At 52.4% G+C, this 20,704-nt stretch overlaps 1 protein-coding gene across 2 annotated transcripts in view; it reads right to left on the bottom strand.

Annotated features, from left to right (window-relative positions):
• Window positions 1-1,224: 1,224 nt before the first annotated feature.
• TBC1D2B (TBC1 domain family member 2B) overlaps window positions 1,225-20,704 on the bottom strand; it is an 87,492-nt gene continuing 68,012 nt past the window's right edge. Inside the window, exons 10-13 of one of the 2 annotated variants that reach the window (XM_060155118.1) lie at window positions 18,413-18,530; window positions 10,309-10,494; window positions 8,527-8,648; window positions 1,225-4,521 (exon numbers count right to left, since the gene is read on the bottom strand). In XM_060155118.1, coding sequence (XP_060011101.1) covers window positions 4,326-4,521; window positions 8,527-8,648; window positions 10,309-10,494; window positions 18,413-18,530 — 622 coding nt within the window. In that variant the 3' untranslated portion in view covers window positions 1,225-4,325. The other variant, XM_060155127.1, reaches the window with a different exon arrangement.

Here is a 20,704-nt window from a genome sequence, read left to right as displayed (position 1 = left end):
CTCCTTGGGGACTGAGACCAAGAAACAGTACCAGAGGCTGAAGCAATCAGCACGTGTCTGTCCCAGGGCTGGCCCCTCCAAGGGTCAGAAGGGTGCTGGAGTGCCCAGCTCTCCCATTTCCCATTCTCTGATCGCACATCACACCCTATTTAATCATCAACACACTCCATGGGGCTGGAGTGAGTACCCCATTTTCAGATGAGAAGCCCAAGGCTCTGAGAGGGAGGTGACTGGCACAGGGCATATGCCCTGACTACACAGGCCTCAAGCTCCCGTCATCTCCTGCTCCGAGCTCTGGGCCACCTCTAGCAGCTGACCCCTCTGACCAGGTAGGAAGATGGCCCGAGCAGGCCCCACGGTAGCTTTGCACAGAGAGCAGTCTGGGGCTTGCGTGAGTTCAAGCGTCACCGCACTGTCTGAGAGTGGAGGGGTGTCAGGCTTGCTTCCTGTCTGTCTGCAGCAGCCCGGCTGGCCAGAGGATACCCTGGAGACCCATGGTGTGAGTAATGTCTTCCTAGGGATTTGCACTGTCACAAGAGCAACCCCTTACAAGGGACAGGGGGCAGGGCCTCTACTTGTGGGCCCCTGACCCACACACTGAGCGGGGGCTAGCACTCAGGTCCCAGTCACAGCTGTGCCACTGCTGTGTGCTGTGACCTCAGGAACCCCCCAGCCTCACTGAATCCGTGTCCCAGGAGGATACAGACTCAACAGTCTGCTCTGTCTGGGAATCCTCACTGGAGCTCCCCCCTCCCCCGCCACCATCACACTGTAGAAAGACATTTGGTCTTAATCATTCTCGTGTTTTTCTGATGATGGGGGGTGCGGGGAGTGGTGTCCCAGGTGGCAGCTGGGACTGAGCTGTCAGCCTAGGCAGGAGGCAAACAACCCATGACTCAGGCAGGGCACGTCACAGCTGGTGGAAGGAGGGGTGCTTGCCACCCTGTGGCTGGGGGTTGCTCCGGACACAGGGAACTCCAGCTCCTGGCTCTCGGCCAAACCCAGTGCCTCCAGCCCTCACCTGCAGCTTGGCCATGGCTTCAAGGGCCTCCCAGGCATTCTGTCCCACCTGCCCAGAGCAAACCAAAGACAGGGATGCAGGAACACCCAGCTGGAAGGTGAAGAGCCCCCCCCCTCCCCCGCGCCCCCCATAAGCCCTGAGGCACTTCCGAGCCCTTGGGGCTGAGTCCCATCACAAGTGACTGTAACTGCATTTCAAACCAGAAGGTTATACAAATTAGTTGTTTATTTTGCCTTTTAGTATGACAATTCCAAAATTTAACTTGAAGATAAGCACAGAAGCTGCTGTGACATAAAAGGAAAAAGTCACTTGGCAACGCCCGCCCGGAGTCCTCCACTGCTGGCATCCAGCCTCCTGCCCGCAAGGAGGGCCCCAGGCATGCCCAGCTGCCCAGAACACAGGCAGAAAGGCAACACCGTGCAAAGTGAGGAGGAGGGATTTGTGCAGTAATACATTTAGTTTAAAAAAAAAAAAAAAGGACTGGCTATTTGCCTAGAGTACTTCCTATATCAATATAATGTAGAAACCAGAATTGTTCCCAGCACTCAGCAGTCTTGGCTGCTGTCGGATAGCTGTCGGCATGACTGCAAGTAGCCCCGAGGCTACCTGGGGTAAGAAGTGGGCCCATGCATACATAAGGAGAAGTCAGTGATGGTCAAGGCTAGAGGTCAGAGATGGCACAGAGGTGCAGAGCGATTCCGGACGCTCAGGTTTACATAAATACGCACAAAGGAGTCGTGCACGCAGAAGGACTTGTTATATAAAATAGATGTACATAATCTAGAAAACCGTGATAAAAATAGCCTATAAAAATATAAACTGTAGTGAAAATATACAAAAGTATTAACAAATGTTCAACCCACACAGAACAACTCACCAACATGGAAGCTGGCAGTTCCCACCTGGTGTGATGAGCACGGCTCCCCTTGGCCATGGTGTGTGTGCCTGGGAAGCAGGCTGGAGGCTGCCCCACCCTAGGCTAGCACCTGTCAGAAGGGCCCTCCCCATGGGACCAGCAGGGGAGGCACTGGAGGGTACAGAGCAGCTCTTTCCTCAACAGCACAAGGAGAGGGGACGCATTGGCTCAAAATAGTGGGACCAAACCCTACAATTCTGGAGGAAGGAATCAGCTCCATCCCGTCCCCAGTCTGGAATCGGGCCAAGCATTCCCTCTCCCTCCCTCTAGACACCTAGCGCTTTATTCCAGAGAGGAGAACCTCCTAGCAAGGGTTCCTGGTCCACTTCCTCCACGATCTCTCTGCTCTCCCACGCCCACTGCCTGACCACCGATGCTAACAGCCTGGAAATACTAACACGCCACCACCGCTCAGGGCACGGCTGACACCGGCCGCACACAGCTGGTCCCTGGGCCCAACTCAGGTGCTTTTAAGATGAGTCTTTTCAAGGCAGAACAGACAAAACAAGCATATTCCTAAAGGCAGCATTTTAGCCCACAGGACACAGCAGTTCCAGGGGGAAATCAGCTTGGAAACTGAAGTCTCAAGGAAGCTGGAGCTGACCTGTGGGGCCCCAACCCCATTCCTACTGCACCTCCTGGGCTGCTGGCCGCTAGGCTGACAGCAGGTGTGGGAGGTGGGGGCCGGGAGGCGGTCTCCAGCAGCCCCAGTGGTCCTGCGGGGGTCTGTGCAGAGTGGCGAGGCCGCAGCCCAACTCACAAGGCAACTTCCTGAAAACGGCAGGCCTCAAACAGCTGCTCCCAAAGACCAAAACGATGATAAAGTATGTTCCTGACACCTGAAAACAGACGAAGGCTTTTGGCTACATACAGAGGCCAGCTCCCTGTACACAGCAAGAAATCAAATTAACCAGCTTGACCACAGAAAAGTTGAGCTTAGTCTAATACGCTGAAATGCCATCCTAGCTATGATACTGCTAGAAGGTTGACAGGAAAAAAAAAAAAAATGCTTATGAAAAAAGTGCTGCTTCAAACTACACTGCTTCAATAGTCTGTGTTTTGTATCAACTAAGGATTATTTCCAATTTTTTCCAGGTAGTGTAAAAAAATCCGTGTCAAATTTTCTTTCCTATTTGAGTAATACTGTCCAGGAAACACTGTCTCTTATCTACACGTCAGGGATGGTCCAGAGTGATTAAGCAAAAATAACCTTCCTTGCGCAAAGCCTCTTTCCAGGCCTTCAAAAAGGTAGTGCTCTAAGTCCCAGAATTACCTAGGCAGCCTCACATACTGGGAGCAATGGTGACCCCACAGGGGAGGCCAGCTGCTGAGAACAAGGATGCCCCCGAGTGGCAGTGGGGAGGGGACGCGTCTGGGAGGGCTCGCCAAAGCTTTGACCTCAGGTGAAGGCTTCCCAGCCCAGGCCCTGGCAGCCGGCCTCCTGCCGTCCCAGCCAGACACACTGGCTGTTCCCGAGGAAGCCACAGTTCCCAGCTGCCCAACGGCATTCACTCTGCAGCTGCACCGTTGCCCTGCAAAGCACCCCCGGAAAAGCTCCCTCCGTCCCCTCAACCCAGGGTGGGCCTGCTTTGTAGGATGACGATCCACAGTTTCCTTGGAATCCCATCCACACGGGTAGAACGAACCAAGGGTCAACTCTCAGATGGAAAGAAGAGGGTTGCACAGAGCCTCGTGGAGCCATGCGGACAGTGAGCGTGTGGTGTCTGGAGAGCCAGCAGGTTGGGAGTTACTATCTGAAAGGCTGTGCGTGGAAGGGCAAAAGCTATCCCAGAAACGGGGCACGGCCAGCACCCTGAAGCCACCAGCAGAAGGTCTGTGGGCTTTCTATAGGCCGTTTCTGAAAGAGGGATGTGCTTGCTTTCCTAAGGAAGTTCCTTTATTCACACCAACCTTATGCCACCCAAAGCAGTCAGACTCTGGCCCAGCAGTGTGTGAAGTGCAGTGGGCACCCTCCACAGCAACTGTTTAAAACACGGCCCACGACGTACGGGAGGTACCACAAGGGGAGATGGCCCACGTAAGGTTCTCTAAGCACAGAGTCACCAACAAAGCTGACACGCTGTAAATAGGCTCTTGAAAATTGCCAGCTATAAGCCTAGCGATGCACTGATCAGGCGGAAAGCATGACGGGATACGGTAGCCACGTGCCATGGCATGAAGACGGCTGTAAACAGATTAGACCCCCACCCCGAGTGGAAATGAGAAAGTGCAGTGTGGCTTTGGACATCTGCCCAGCAGACCTCCAGAGACCACGGATGTTACATTCTGGCTTTGAAACGAGCAGAAACATCTCTGCAGTTCACCCTTTTGGCACACTTTGGTTGTGAAGGCAGGAAGAGCGGCGTCGCGGGCTGCGAGTGGTGGCACTCAGGAGTCCTCCTCCTCGTCGCTGACCAGCTCGCCCTTGTCAGGGCTGGTGTCCCGGTCACGCAGGAAGTCCTCCCGGATGGCCTCCAGCTCCGTCAGCTCCAGCCGGACCTTCTCCAAGTGGTAGGTGCGCCGGTTCCGGATCTGGCGCAGGGGGAATGGGTTCAGGTCCCCAAAGGAGATACCGATCAGCTTCCTGGCAGGACACAGCACAGAGACAGAGCATCAGGGGGGCTCAGGCGAGAGCTCACACACAGCACTCATTTCAGCCCAGCCTGGAGGCCTGGGGGTGTGGGGAGGCGGACCCCGGACACCACGTCGAGGGCCCGATGTAGATATGTCACTCGGAGGCCAGCGCTCACGCAGAGGCTGCAGGGGCAGCCCCCGAACGCCGGCCTGGATCCAGACGCCAGCTCCACCACACGCTCCCCATGGGACGCAGAACAGGGAAAGTGACCCCCCTTTCCAGCCCCCAATTCCTCATCTGTACGTTCAGATAACAGCGGTGCTGCCTCCTGGGCATGGGGTTACTCAAGTTGCCGCCCGTGAGCACAAGGACGGGGTCTGGCACTTGCTCGGTGATGGTGGGGGCCACGTGCCTCTGAGTCCTCGGAACCAGCATGAGGCCTGGCGCCGGGTGCGCTCAGAAAGGCTCTGTCACTGGACAGACTGACGCGGCGTGAATGGATGCACGGATGCCCGAGCAAACCTGGGGATAACGGTCAGACTCAGTGGTGTGACAGGTGTCGTGTCAAGACGCAGTCTACAGAGAGACGTGCTGATTGTGGGTTTCGTACTATCCCCAGGTCAAGGCACCCATCTACAGTAAATACTTTAAAATCACGGTACCTTGCCCCTAACCACTGGCCAGCGGTTTAATAAAAACAGGACTAGAAAGTGCCCAAGGCCTGGCTAAGGGCTTCCAGCGCTAATCACGGCAGCCACAGCCGTCTGGTGGTGTCACAGAAGCCGGTTCCTCGCACACTAAGCCCCCGCCTCCCTTCTGCCGGCCCCAGCAGCAGGGATCTAAGGCCTGGTGCTCTTGCAGACCCGGGAGAGGCTGTGATGAAACAGCAGTGTCACAGGACTTCCTCCCCGCCTGTCAGAAAACAAACCGTTTGCTCCTGCCGCTGCCCCACCACGTGGAGTGCTTTACTGTGACGCGTACATGCCCTTAGCATCCCTCCCTCTTACATACATTTTCAAATTTTATTTATTTATTTTGTTTATTTGGCTGCACCGGGTCTTAGCCGTGGCATGCGGGATCTAGTTCCCTGACCGGGGATCAAACCCAGGCCCCCTGCCCTGGGAACACGGAGTCTTAGCCACCGGACCACCAAGGAAGTCCCTCCCTCTTATATTTTTAAACACTCACACCTTAGACATGCTTCACTCCAAGCCAGAGGATGCTCCTGCAAGGAGGTAAAGGGTCAGAAAGGCTGGCTTTAAGAGCCGAGCTCCCCAGAGCATGTTCTAGAACTCGTGAGCAGGAAAGGCCTACTCAGTGTGGGTCTCTGTGAAACAAAGTGCTGGCTGGGGACTGGGAACCAGGCCTGCATGACCAGCCCCTTTTCTCCAACAGCTATTAGTCACAGACTCCATACACCTTAAATCCAAGTGTCCAGGCCCTTCCCTGCTACAGAAAGCACGGCATTGGATTGATACTGTCCGCTGCCTCCGTCAGGCAGCCACCGTCAGCGCAGGCTGGGGCAGCATGGGGGACCGCACACCGCTCTGCCTCGGGCCTGGCAGGTGCGGTGGAGAGATGAGAAGGTGCCCTGTGTCAGCTATGTTCAGAAGACAACGCCTGGCGCCTGCGAGGCCCCGGAAGGTCCTGATTCAGAGACGGGTCTAATCTCGTTGCACCACACCCCTGACCACATCTCACTCAGTCGCCTGCCTCCTCCTCGCAGAACCAATCAGGGCGCTGCAGGTCGAGGCTCCTTGGAACCGCTAGTCTGGGGAGCTTATTAAAATACTGGGGCCCCAGTCCAGAGGTGGGGCCAGGGCATCTGCAGTCCAAACAACACCCACAGGTGATCCCGCCGCACAGGGAACTCTGGGTCCAGTGGACGCAGACTTCCTGTGGCAAACTGACAGGAAACTGCACGAAAGCCACTCACCAGGTGGCGCTGCAGGAGTGCGCAGGGCTGACCGTATCCCAGCCAGGCCCACCACCCCTTGCGTCTCTGCCACCCGGCAGCACTGACAACCCACACAACACTGTTAGGGGCTGAGCAGGATGCCCTCCACACGCATTAGCTGTTGGAGTGAAGTTCACTGAACGCCACTCCTGTCATCTTGACCCGATGTGAGATTAACAAACGCTCTCAAGGTTCACCCCAGGACTCAGCATCAATCTTTCACAGGCAAACATTATTCTTGGATATCCTATTATTGTTGATATAGCAATAAGCTTGAAAACATCTTGAAAATCTACTTCCCAAGTAAAAGATCCTAACGATAGTGGTGATATCCAAGGAAGCCAGGTGTGGCCTCAGCCGGCACCTTCTCCCAGCGTCCACCTCCCTGGTCCCTTGGCCTCACTCAAGAGAACCACAGGGGAATGGTCCTCCTTCCCCCCTCTCCGGCCCCACATGCTCTCCTGCCACGAGACTCCTGCAGCCCCGGAGCCCTCAGCCCCTCCTGGCTGACCAGAGGCCTGGACGCTGCCCAACCACCTCTCCCTACCTCAGCCAAGGAGAGAAGCCCTCCCTCCCCGTCAGGTGAGCATATCATGGGGGGGGGAACTGGTGTCTGTCAAGTAGGTTGTCACCCATCAGTGGATCAAGGAATCAATTGAGTGAGTCATGACGAGCATTTTAAGTATGCAATAAACAGTGTATTTAGAAAATATATCAGAGGGTACAGCACAGATCTTTGGCAAGCACTGGAAATATTTCAACAAATTCTTTTGTTTCAGTTACATCCACTCCAGTATGTGTGTCCTAGGTTGTGAGATAAAATGTTCTTATTATGGGTGGCAGTCAACAGAGTTTGAAAAACATTAATAAGCTCCAAATGTTTCTCAGTCAAAGGACTCCTGTGGTTTTCAAGAGGCCACAAGTCTGCTGCAGGGATCCACTCCCGTGCAGTACGGGCAGCTCCCAGCACCTCGGCACAGCGAACGTTAGCGCTGCCTCCGTGGTTCGCAGGGACGTGCGCCCTCACTTGCCCAATCAGCAGCAGGCCCACAGAACTCCCCTGGAGAACCCAGCCTTGGTCATCAGGGCCAGAGCTGCTGCCAACTGTAGTTCAGGGGACACACGGACAACGAGGGTGGCTCAGAACAGGCAAAAAGTGTGTGGCTGGGGAGCGAGGGGGTGAAGAGATTCCCGAACGCTCAGCTGCCCAGGCCAGAAAGCCAGGGGACTTGGAAGTTCAAATTCCTTCTCCACCCCCTTCAATCTGCCCCCTCTTTTCTGTCTCTGGGGGCACCTCGCTGCAGGCTACCACCTCTCTCGCCGGGACCCCCTGGGCTCCTGCTGTCAGTCCTGCTCCAACCTGACGTGCCCTTTTGGTGTCTAACCCTGCAGGAAGTTCCCAACACTCAGGATGAAGCACAAGATCCTGGGCAGAGTCTACAAGGGCCTTAACAGCCCAGCTCTGCTCCCGCCCGGCCTCGATCGCTGCCGCGCCAGCCCCACCCTGGCCGAGCCACTGCGGCAGTTCCCCCAAACACGCCGCGCGCCCACAGCCCTACGAGCACACGGCTCCTGAGTCCCTCTGCCCGGGCTGCCCGCTCCCCACCACCCCTGCCTGGCCCAGGTCACCCGGCCTTCCTCTGGCACTTGCCCCATCCCCGGGCTTCCTCCACCACAGCTCTGAGCAAACCAGCCGTAACACTTCCCCACAGGTTCTTCAAGGACAGGGCCTGTTCCTCATCTACCATCCTCAGTGCCTGGCAGAGGGCTTGCCGTGTGGTTAATACCCAGCAAGTAATCACTAGACAAATAATGTGCTTTGGTTGCGGGGATTTATGTCTGTTGAATAAAGGATAAAAGCATCTTTCATCTTAGTTCCTCCCTAGTCTCTGGAGGCCGCTCCTTTCCCCCTTTTCCCTGGGAGGAAGCACCCTCTCTCACCACTGCGCACCTGGGAAGGCTCTGGGTCTGAGACGGCTGGGACAGTCCGTTCTCGAGGAAGCAGAGGTCAGGATCCCTGCCCTCCTGGACGTCTGGGGATTCCCCCAAGGACTCACCTAGCGTCAAGGATAGTGCGAGTGAAGTAACGGAGATACTTGAATATGGACATTGAATCTTGCAATTTCAGGATCTCCTCTTCCTTGTATTTAAAATGTGCCAGGGCAAAGCGGAAGATGACCTGTGGAAAGGACAGGGAAATCTATGAGTAGAGAAGCACCGTGGCTCCAGGCACCGGCTCCAGGGATGGAAGGCCTCCCTGCACGGCCTGCCCTGGGGCAGACACTTGACCTGAGGTGCAATTTCCACCAGTGCCTTTCTTAATAGAAAAAAGTTTTCAACTCTTTGGTGGTTTTCAGCAACACTTCAGCCCAAACCAAAAATTTCCTTAAGGAGTAGAATCTTCGTGGAATCCTTCCACATTTAGCTCACATTTCTAGTCAATAAGCTATACAGAACTAGAAATAATTTTTAAATTAAATCAAAACCAGGGTCCTCTGACTCTGAAACTCTTAGAAAGCTCCACCTCCAGAGGCAGTTTTTATCTCACCTACTGAAACTAGGGTCTGAATTTCTGACTTCTGAATATGGTGAAAGAAAATAAATTTTTTTTTCTTTTTTTTTCTACTGATTTGTTTCTGGGTCACTGTGTTGAGGCCAGAGGGAATGGACTCCTGGTGGTCCCGCAAGTTCAAGCAGCTTTGGAACAAATTGCTTCGCCCACATGTAAAGGCACGGGCTGGCTTGCACCAACCTGAACTTTTTCTTATTTAGAAAACAATATTTACAGAGTTTAAATAGATTATCTTTCTCTTAACATCCCTACCTGTGGCCCAATAGGGAACACTGTTTAAGCCCTGGTTGAGAATTCTTTTTAATAATGACAGACTAGATTAAAAAGTTGATAATGTACTGTACTGGACAGAGTGTGAGGTAATATACACACTCAAACTTTGCCGGTGGGAGTAGAAATTGGTAAGGCCCTTCCGCAGGGCAATTTGGCATTCTTGATGAAAACTACAGGGTCCTTGGATTCTGGATTTACCCTGGACCTAGCACTTCCACTTCTAGGACTAAACCTATAGATGCACTTGCACCTATAGAAAGACAATTATAAAGAGTCATGGCAGCACAGTCTGAAGTGGCAAAAGGCTGCAAACAGTGCAAGTGTCCATCATCAGGGGACTGTTATGTAAATTTCTGGTTCATCTGTAGAAGGAGATACTATGCAGAGTTTAAAAAAAAAAAAAGAGCCAGATCTATATGCCCTGATATGAAACTATCGCCAATAAATAATAAATTAAAAAAACATATTTTAGATATACATAAAATACCTTGAAAAAAAGATACAGGACATTGAGAAGAACGGCTAGGAGACTGGGGATCTCTTTTCTACTGCACGCCCTTAGTTACATGATTTGAGTTTATCATGTGTTACTCACAAACTGATCTTTCTAAAACATAAAACAGATTGGGTGGGAGGCTTGTGGGCAGTAGGGCTCTGAAGTTGGCCCCCCGAGTCTGCCCCTGATCCTCTGTTTACTCTGGGCCTCTACGTCCTCATCCATACAGTGGGGATAATACTGCCATCTGTTTGACAGAAGTTGAGGCTCAGACTGCAAACCATCAAAGCCCCCATGCCTGGCACAGGGTTTGGCAGAGACTCAATGTTTCTGATAAACGAGCAAATGACTGCAGTTTCCTGCGACCCCAGACCAACCTCCAGCAGCACCTGGTGCTGGGATCACTCTGCCCCTCGGCACCCTTCCTGCGTCCCAGCTAAGCCGGCCACTCTGCTGCCACTGCCGCTGCCCATGGAGTCATGCAGCAAGCAGACGCACCTTTGGTCCCTCGTAAAGGAAAGAGTCCCATATCTTAAAGAGGATGTCACTAACGACGCTATCCACAAACACCACCAGAAACCAGTTGAACGTGATGAGGGTGTAGTCCACTTTGTACTGTTCAAAGTGGGCATGCAGTCGAGGCAGCTTCTCACTCATGAGGTCTCTGAACACCCGCTGGTCCACCTGGAGAGGGAGCAAAGGGGAGAAGTGTACGGGGGTTGCCACTGCACTGAGCAGGCCATCCGGGGCCCCGGAGGGGCTGCAGGCCCATCACAACACACAGCAGCACAGCTGTTCCAAATGCGTGGCGGGCTCACCCCAGAGTGGACTGCTCTGCACCCACTCTGGGGTGAGCCCGAGAAGCAGCTGCCTTGCACACTGCAGGTGCTCACCAAGTGCCCCCTGACTGTCATCCTTTCCACAGGGTATGGGGGTGGGTTCTGTGGCCTGAAAGCCACTCCTGTACTCAGAATGCCCCATGAAAATGGGCTGCTGCAGAGCCGGTGGTGTAGTCAGTCTTGCTAATCCACGTGGAAATAGAGGGTGCTGCTGCAAAGGGCCATATAGCCGAGTCCCGGGCCAAAGAGGAAGTGTGATATCACCACATCCATTCACCAAATATTTACTGGGCTGTGTGGGGCAGTGAGGGAGCAAGGACTCCAGAGTCAGCTGGACCTGAGTCTGGCTCTCGGCTCTACCACTTTCTAGCTGGGTGGCCTTGGGCAGATTATGTTCTAGACAGCTCTGTGCCTCATCTGGAAAAGTTAATGATCTCTCTCTCCCAGGGCTACTGTGAAGATTACATGAGACTTAGGTAAACACATATCAAAATAGGTGGCTGTTACCCCTCCATGCTCTGTGTCAAGCAGGGGCCAGGGCTGGGCAGAGAGTTGAATCAGGTTCAGGCCTGACCTCTAGGAGCTAAAAGACAAGTGGGGAAGCCAGATGTATGGACCATTACGATAGCTGTGGCCACCAGGGCTTGGTAGAGATGTGTTTACAGAGCATTACAGAGCCCCGGACAGGTCCCAGCCAAGCCTGGAGGAGAACAGCCCTGCAGTGGGAGCACAGGATTCTGGGCAGAAGGGGTGAGAAGGACGCAGCTCAGCCCGGCAGAAGCACCAGGTCCCTGAGGGGCAGACCTCACCTACAGGTCAGGGGCTTTTCCAGCCTTTGTCTGTGACCCACAAGAAAATATACATCAGCCATCACCTGGTCTGTGTGCACAGAAGAGAAACAAACTCACAAACAATACTTAACCCCACAAAGTAGGACAGTTCTACTCTATTCAACTTAATTTGATGAAAAAAACAAAAAAAGCTAGTGCCAATCCCGATTCCTCATGTTTGAAAAACGCAGCAGGCAATGAAGGAGAAGCGTTAAGAGGCTTTAAGCAGGAGAGTGATGTGGCTGGATTTGTCCTTTAGATCCATCTCTCCACCTGAAACAGGGGGCCAAGCTGAAGGGGAAGCAAGGCCCCATGGAGGCCCCACCACACCCGGGGCAGAGGTGATGAAAATCTGAACCAAGGAAAGGTGGTGGGAGGAGAGGGGCGCCTGGATCAAAACTGTGTAGAGGTAAAGTCTGTATGAACCTACGGACCCCTCTGCTGTCAGAGGTCAGGTCAGAATACACAGGCTTCCCACAGGGGCACGGAGAGGGCAGAGCGTGGTTCCCTGAGGCCGGATCACAGGAATGAGGGCTGGGCTGGGGGAGACTGGGACACGCTGGTGCCCGAGGGGCATCTGCAGCAGGATAACTGCAGCCCACCAGAGACCCGAGGCTGAGGCTCCAGGGCCTGGGTGGAGTGACGTCACCTTAGGTGAGTGGTGAAACCGTGAGAAAGAGACCAGCAGAGGAAAGCAAGCCACAGATGCACAATGGGCCAAAGCCAGGCCGTCCAGGAACGAGAGCGCAGTGAGGAAGAGCCAGCTGCACGGGAAGTGTATCACCTCCTTAGCGTTCCCTGAATGGTACACTGTGAGGGCAGTGTGAACCGGTACAACCATTTAGGAGAGCAATCCGGCAACACCCAGGAAACAGGAAGCCTCACGCTACAGCAAGCTTACTCCTAGGAATGGATCCCAGAGAAACCTGCCAAACTTTCACCTGCATATCAGTCAAGATAAGATAGAAGATGTGATAATTCTTGGGATTACTGGGATACTAAAATAACTAAAAACAATCTAGATAAATGTTAAAATGACATTTTAAAATGTCCTTTTTTTAGGACAATCCGAAACTCTGAAAATCTCAATTGTTTATCCTTTTGGGAAGGTCTGCTTTTTAAAAAAAATATAGAAGCCATTATAGTCAAAAATTTTTTTTAAAAAAAGAATGTTACATAGGTTCAAGTAGGTATCATTGGTTGAAATTTAAAACTTTAAAAGTAACTTAAAAAACTAAAAAACATTATTTTTTACAGAAATGATTCCAAAAAATTGTAAAGTCACCCTAGGGTGCACAGAGGATAAAATACAGGAATCATGGTTGGAAACATACATTTTTGTCCAGTTTGCTTTCTGACTAGAAGAGACAAAATTCTGAAGATCTAAATTTGCTGAAATGAAATATAATTAAGTTTTCTTGGAAGACTTAAAAAACAAAAGTATATAAGAAGTTACAGGACTTCCCTGGTGGCGCAGTAATTAAGAATCCACCTGCCAATGCAGGGGACACGGGTTCGATCCTTGGTCCAGGAAGATCCCACATGCCGCGGAGCAACTGAGCCCGTGCACCACAACTACTGAGCCTGCGCTCTAGAGCCCGTGAGCCACAACTACTGAGCCCGCGTGCCTAGAGCCTGTGCTCTGCAACAAGAGAAGCCACCGCAATGAGAAGCCCGTGCACTGCAACGAAGAGTAGCCCCCACTCGCCGAAACTAGAGAAAGCCCGCGTGCAGCAACGAAGACCCAGTGCAGCCAAAAATAATAAATTTATTTTTTTAAGTTATAAAACCATCCCATAGTGTGCAAAAAGTATCAGCCTCTCACCTTCTCACCCACATCCACTTCCCACCTCTGTAAAATTCTGACAGGTGGACCAACAGCTGAAAGGCAAGTCGTAAAAGCATCCCACGCATGCATGTGCGGTAGCCACTCTGACAGGCCACTCCTGGACGTCTTCTTCGGTCAGCTTCCCTGGAGGCCCAGCTCCTCCCACTGGGCAGGGTCAGCATCACTCACTAGTGATGGGTCTTCTTTTCTGCTGCTGCTATTCCATCCCTCAACATTTAAACAATGACTACATATTTGCACACACTTCATGCTTAGCACTGGCCAGGGCTGGGGACAAGAGACAACAGGACAAGGTGCTACTTTTAAGGGGTTATAAACGGGCAAGGGACACAGACAGCTGACCACTGGACCAAGAGATGGCGATGTGATGCACTCTGCCCAGAGGGACTGGGCTGAAAGTGCCTGAGAGGAAGGGACCAGTCAGCTGGCCTTGAAATGGGAGAAGAACGAGGCACACACCTCTCCTCCCAGGTAGGTGGCAGATGGTGTCTTGTTCTCGAGGCTGCCGGGTGCTTGGCAGATGGCTGGCGTGGGGCAGGCTGCCAGGGACACTTGCTCGGGCCTCTGTTCAGCCCCTCTCAGCTCAAGAGGACGTGGAATGACTGTATTCATCTCTGTGTCCTCAGCGCCTAGCGAGGTCCTGGTGCACAATGTGCACTGAACTGACGGAGAAGCTGCTGAGCATCTGGACTGCAGCGCAGCGTTAAGGGGCTCAGGCACTGGGCTCTGGCAGGAGGCAGCTGACAGCGATTCGCAAAGTACAGCGCTGGGGGCTGACTGCACACACAAAGCCATCCGCATTTTAAGAGTGGCCTTATGCAATGTCCATCATAGGAGAATGGTTAAATACCTCAAGTCCATTCACCCAATGGAATATTACAGCCACCAAATACGATGGTTAAAAACTATATAACTGTATGAGAAAATGCTCATGCTGTCACGTGAACCAGCCAGGATAATCAGTCTCTCAATTTGGATACCTAAATGTATTGGGAAAAAGTAAAAAGTAAATATATCAAAATGCTAACTGTGATTCTCAAGCTGGTAGGATAACAGGTGATTTTTCATTTTCTTAATATATATTTCTGTATTACCTAACTTCAGACAGCATCGATTACTTTTAAAGTCAGGGGGAGGGACTTCCCTGGTGGCGCAGTGGTTGAGAGTCCACCTGCCGATGCAGGGGACATGGGTTCGTGCCCCGGTCCGGGAAGATCCCACATGCCGCGGAGCAGCTAGGTCCGTGAGCCATGGCCGGTGAGCCTGCGCGTCCGGAGCCTGTGCTCCGCAACGGGAGAGGCCACAACAGTGAGAGGCCTGCGTACCGCAAAAAAAAAAAGAATCCACCTGCCAATTCAGGGGACACGGGGTCGATCCCTGGTCCGGGAAGATCCCACATGCCACGGAGCAACTAAGCCTGTGCGCCACAACTACTGAGCCTGCGTTGTAGAGCCCGCAAGCCACAACTACTGAAGCCCACACGCCACAACTACTGAAGCCCGTGCACCTAGAGCCTGTGCTCCACAACAAGAGAAGCCACTGCAACGCGAAGCCCTCGCACCACAACCAAGAGTAGCCCCCGCTCGTCACAAGTAGAGAAGTCCCACACACAGCAACGAAGACCCAATGCAACCAAAAATTTTTTTAAAAAACCTTAAAGACGGGGAAAATGTCTCTTTAGAGTTTACATTTATGTTGATGTGACAATGTGAGGCAAATTTTATCTTAAATTCACATACTTAAAATAGGTCTTCCCCTTCTGCCTGTAATAACACTATTAATAATAATTTTATTGAGTTTTTACAGTGTTCTAATCATATTAAACTCTTCTAATGCATCATCTGAATTCAACCTCAGACACTCTATAAGAGGAGAATATGACACTCATCTTACAGACAGGGAAACTGAGGCACAGAGATGTTAAGTGATGTGGCCAAGCTCCACAGCTCCAGGACAGGGCCTGTCTTCCAACCCGGCCATGTAACCCCGAGCCCAAGCACACCGAGCACTGATGTGCTCAACCACACCTCAGTGGAACTAAGAAAGATCAGTGCTTCATTTTTCTCATTCAGAAACACTGAGTCATCTGAAATTTTTTTTTTTTTTTTTTTTTTTTTTTTGCGGTACGCGGGCCTCTCACTGTTGTGGCCTCTCCCGCTGTGGAGCACAGGCTCCGGACACGCAGGCCCAGCGGCCGTGGCTCATGGGCCCAGCCGCTCTGCGGCATGTGGGATCCTCCCGGACCGGGGCACGAACCCGTGTCCCCTGCATCGGCAGGCGGACTCTCAACCACTGCGCCACCAGGGAAGCCCCCACCTGAAATTTTGAAGCTACTAGCTTCCAGGTGTCCATGAACATATAAAACTTTCTTTACTGACCTCTTTATTCGCACCTGACTGTGCCAGCTGCCTCTTCCCGCTGCTGTTCATTTCCTACTAGTTTACCCACTATCTTAACAAAAACTAATCTCTAGTTTAATTAGCAAAGTGAAGCGATCACAGGGAGACCAGATGGGCTTCTCCGGGATCAGGTGACATCCATGTAGCTGGGACAGGAACCCAAAGGAAAGCCCGCTCTGCAGGAAGGGCAAAGCTCACCCTCCTGCCGTCCTCCCACAGCACTCCAAGAGGCAGTGGCGGGGCAGGGGGAGAGCTTGGGCCCAGAGCCACAGATGTCTGAGGCCAAACCCCAGCTTGGGCTCTCTGTGGTGGCACCTCAGGCAAGATGCTTAGTGGATTTGATCCTCAGTTTTCTCCCAAGTAAAATGGGGATAACCATACCTCCACTCACATGGCTTTGTGCAGCTGTGTGGCTGCTAGCAACGGGCTGGGGCTCCCTTTCCCTGGGCAAAGAGCTCACGTGAATTCAGACACTCACTTCTGGGTGCGAGAGACACTAAAATGAAAGACAGGGCTGCAGCCCCTAAGCTGGAAGACAAGCAAGCACGCAGGACGACCCAGGATGATAACCACCGTCACCGAGGCCTGGGCCAGAGCAGTGGGAACGGGAGCGGGCTCTGAAGTCGGCTTTGGGAAGGCGGGAAAGTATCACAGAGGAAGGGGCACGTGAGCTCAGGCTGAGCAGCAGCTTTCTAGGGAGGTAAGCGGGGCAATGCCATCTAGGTAGTGGAACTGTGTACAAAAGTACACAGAGAATGGCGTACCACCAGAGGACAAGGGCCCCATCACAGGGCATGCTGCGCTCCCAGCAGCCCAGCAAACGGGCAGGTCAGGGTGTGGAAGGAGGCTGGGCTCTGCCCGGAAGGCGGGGGGTGGGCGCGGGGGCTGGTGAGGATGTGGCTGAATCTGTGAGTGAGGCGGACAGAAGGGCTGGGTGAGTGAAGGCAGGAAGAGAGGAGATGAGGCAACTGCAGTGATGCAGGAGAGAGGATGGTGACCTAACAGTGAGGAGCGAATGAGAGAACGAATCTAAGAGCCGTCAGGCGGTGGCAGTGATCAGAAACAGCAACTCCAGGGACACAGAGAGAGAGGAAGGAGTGGTGCAGGCTGACTCGAGTTCCTGGCCTGGGGAACTAGCGGGTGAGGGGGCAGTACAGGTGGTAACAGAGGGCAGTAATGAGGATCCCTCCAGAGGCAGAAATGCAAATAGAAAGTAAAATTCAGGGCTCAACTCGGCAAACAGAAGCCACGCTAAACATTTATAACAGGGATTTACCCAGGGCAACAGTCACACTGGTGACGGAAAAGCTGAGAAACCAAACAGTTGATAGTGAGGCAGTCCAGAGGCCAGGGCAGGAAGCCATCCCCAGGCTGGAGCAGGGAGGCCCCCGCTGGCATGAAGAACCCGCCAGACAGGAGCTGGCACCACGGAGGAGACAGTCACCGGAAGGGGCAGTACCCAGGACGGAGAGGGAGAAAACTGCCTTCAGCTGCCGCGCCCTCCTCCGCTGGCCGACACAGGAGCTGGGAGACAGCCTGCGGGCCAGCTGTCAGGACAGGAGTAGAGCAGTGAGGGCAAGGAGTGGCTGTGAGCAGGCAGGCCAAGCACTGGCACGAACCTGGAGAAGAGGATGCAACGAGCACAGACAGGCACAGCTGCGGTCAAGAGAAAAAAAGGCTCTTGGGCAGGACTGGACCAAATGTCAGACACAGGAAGAGGGCTGCCAGTGGGGAAGCAGGGAAAGGCCATTACAGAAGCCAGTCACGGCAGCACCCCCAGCCCAGCAGAGGGAAGAGATGCCCTGGGCTGCAACGGCCAAGGGTCTGGTCCAGGGTCGGGACTGTCCCAAGTGGAGACAGAACCCCTGGACTCTCCCAGCCCACATCATCCTACCCGCCCCCTGGCTTCAGACTCCAGGCGTGGTGGGCATGAACTGTGCTTGTTTACATCTCCTGCTGTGGGCGGTACTGACAGCCCCAGCGCTGCCCCTCTGGATCCATCACCACATTTGTTTACAGAAGCCATGTCGCCCCCGCTGCTTCCAGCCAGTGAGTGAGCAGGGAGGGCACTAATGCAGCCCGTTCCCACTGAGATGTGTGCACCTTGAACAGGTGACGTTGGCTTGAGGACGCCACACGGGCCTGGCCGAAACTTTCTCAGAACCTCACAGTAGGCTGGGATTTTTCCCACCTACCCAAACCTTCCTTCCTTCCCCTGGTCTGGGGGTTCACGGGGCCTTCCCAGTCCCTCCCCTAGATCCTTCACAGGTCTTTTTCCTCAGAATCTCTGGCACATCTGCTTCTGCCTTGGTCTCCACTTCTTGGAGAACCCAAGCTAACACACCAAGCTCCCCAGGCACCCCTGGATCGTGACTTAGCTGGCCAGGCAGGCCGAGCCCGGGGTAGACAGTGCTGAGCAGTGACCACAGAGCAGGTCTGCAGGCCTGGTCTGTTTCTCTCTGGATGTAGCAATCACTCTGCTGGCTTCCAGGGCACTAAGTGAGCCTGACCTGGCACTTGCTCACAAGCAGCCCAGCCCAGTCTCCAGGGCAGGCCCAGCCTCGGTGTGCACCTTGTTCAGGGGTCCACACACATGGAGCCTCCCCCACCAAGGCTTAATTCAGGCCACATTTCAGCTCTAATTCTACAGGTTTTTGACTTGAAGCACAATATTTTTAGAAGTACCTGGGATCCTAAAAGAGTCTTTGTGTAATAGTCTCGAGGCATGAAAACTTCCACTATGGTGACTAGACACCAGAAAGCGTCTTCTTGTTCCAAGTATAGGAGGGCCACTGCCACCAATCTACAAGCAAACGGAGAACAAGGTGAGCGCCAGCCTCCTAGCCCAGACCCGGGCAGCACGGCCCGTCTTCACAGAGGCCTCTGCAGTATGCTGCACTCTCTCACGGCCACAGCAACTTCTAGTTCTCCAAGAAAGAACACTAAACGAGTGTTCCTTGGCGAGGGTGGCATTTCCTAGTTTGAGAAGCAAAGCTACATCCACATTCCTTCATTTGGTTTTGTTTAAAGATGATGAAATTGTTTCCCAATGAGCAGCCAGCCTCATTTTTTAAAATGTTTTCACGATAAGATTTTTGCTAATGCAGCTAATTCTTCGAGTTTTTTGTTCAAGAAGTTCCAACTAATCCTTTTATGCACAAAAAATCCAGGGGTGAATATAAGGGGAAAAGAACACATGATGGTTTAAAAACAACTTTCTTGATACCAGTCTACTTGAAACGGGGCTTCAGACAAATGAATCACTACGGTGGGGCTTTCTCAAAGAACTGCATCCACGGCACACACGTGGGGTGGGAAAGGGGACCGTGTGTATCACCTGTTACGTCACTCACAATGGAAACTTGGGTCTGGCTAGTTACATGGTCACCACTGAGAGGTTACTCATCCAGTAACCCCAGGTTTGGCTCCGAGCGGGCATTCAGGGCAGAAGGCTGAAAAGGAAGAGGCAAGAGGAAAGCCCCCCTCTACATATCCAAGAAGCTCTGCTCGCGACATGAAAGCTTCTGCGCATCACTTACGGAAAACCCCAGAGTCGCTTCTCAGAATCTGTTTTTGTTTTCTTCCTTGGATAAGATTATAATGAAATCTCAAAAGGTTAAAAAAAAAAAAAAGAACTGGGAAGGGGATGCCTTGAGTAGGCATGAATGGGATGGAGAGCAGAAAGGTTACAACAGGTAGAGATGGACAGGGAGAGAAAACCAGGACATGCATAGCACCTGCGGACGCCAGGAGAAACGGTAGAGAGACTGAAAAGAGCAGAGCCTTTGACGACCTCACTTTTAGTTAACTGATGTTCCAGATGACAGGCCTGAATCACTGAGGAAAGGCTAGCATTCTTCTGCTGAAGTTCTGGGTTCACAGTTCTGTTCTCATGTACAAAATAATGTGGAGAAAAGAAGTCCAGTAAAACGGTTAAAATTTAGAGGTCCTAATGGTGATGGTACGGAGAAAGATTTAATTTTCTGGAAAGTCTCCTTATGTGTGGAACAGCTGATTCCATGACAATGTCAGATAAATGGGGTGCTACTGCACCCCTAACAGGCATGCTCGAGTCCTCGCCAAGATCCCTTAAGTTTCGGAGGTTTTTAGCTTCCAGGAATTTTTAGACTGAGTATACAATGTGAACTGTGCATTTAAGCAAAACAAGGCTGCTTTGTTAGACAATAACTTATTTACAGGCTTTTTTTTTTTAAATGGGGACCATCGAGGAGCAGCCACAGTCCCTTTTACTTTCAGGGCCCAGAGAGGGCACCCTGTCCATGACTTCCTGGAAACCACTGGTTTCAGGTCTTAACCAACTAACATTCCAGTTTGAAAGCTTTTCTTCCTGCAATACTCTCATTTCAGATGCAAATAGATAGCCCTTATCTGGAGGTCAGTATCCAGCACAGATGAGGATTAAAAAGGCCCATGAGCTGCCAGAATAAACTTCAGCATTCAAAACTCAGTGCGTGCACTTGACTTAAGGAGAACTGCTAAAGGTGGCACACGGAGCTTCTTCATTCTTTCTCCATATTTCTAGCAAGCTTGGTTACCTACTCTGATTACACAGAGGAATATAAAAGGACTCTAATGACAGCAGCAGAAGTGCACCAGCGAGGTAAGAGACAGACAGGAGGTAAAAAGCAGGCACAAGCACTCAAAGTCCAGTGATGGGGAGCAGCTCCATGGAGAACAGACCTCAGTACCTCCCGTGGCCTCATCCCGGTGCAGCTCAGCTCGGAATGAGGAGCCTGGATCATTTAGAGAAGGGGAGAGGCTTTTCAGTGTCCTCTGCCTGTATGCCAGACCTGCAGAAGGCTCTCATCCAAAAAAAAAACAAGTTTGGGCTCTTCAAGGGCTAGGTTTAACCAGCTGAAAAATTGTTTGGGGCAACCTCCTGATTGACAAAGATCCTGTATAAACAAGCAGTGGCCTTGTTTTCACATCAAGCATTATAAATGAATGATAGCAAAC

This window comes from Lagenorhynchus albirostris, chromosome 1 (genome assembly GCF_949774975.1).
Source record: "Lagenorhynchus albirostris chromosome 1, mLagAlb1.1, whole genome shotgun sequence".
Classification (NCBI taxonomy): domain Eukaryota; kingdom Metazoa; phylum Chordata; class Mammalia; order Artiodactyla; family Delphinidae; genus Lagenorhynchus; species Lagenorhynchus albirostris.
This window is presented reverse-complemented; position numbering and strand designations above follow the sequence as displayed.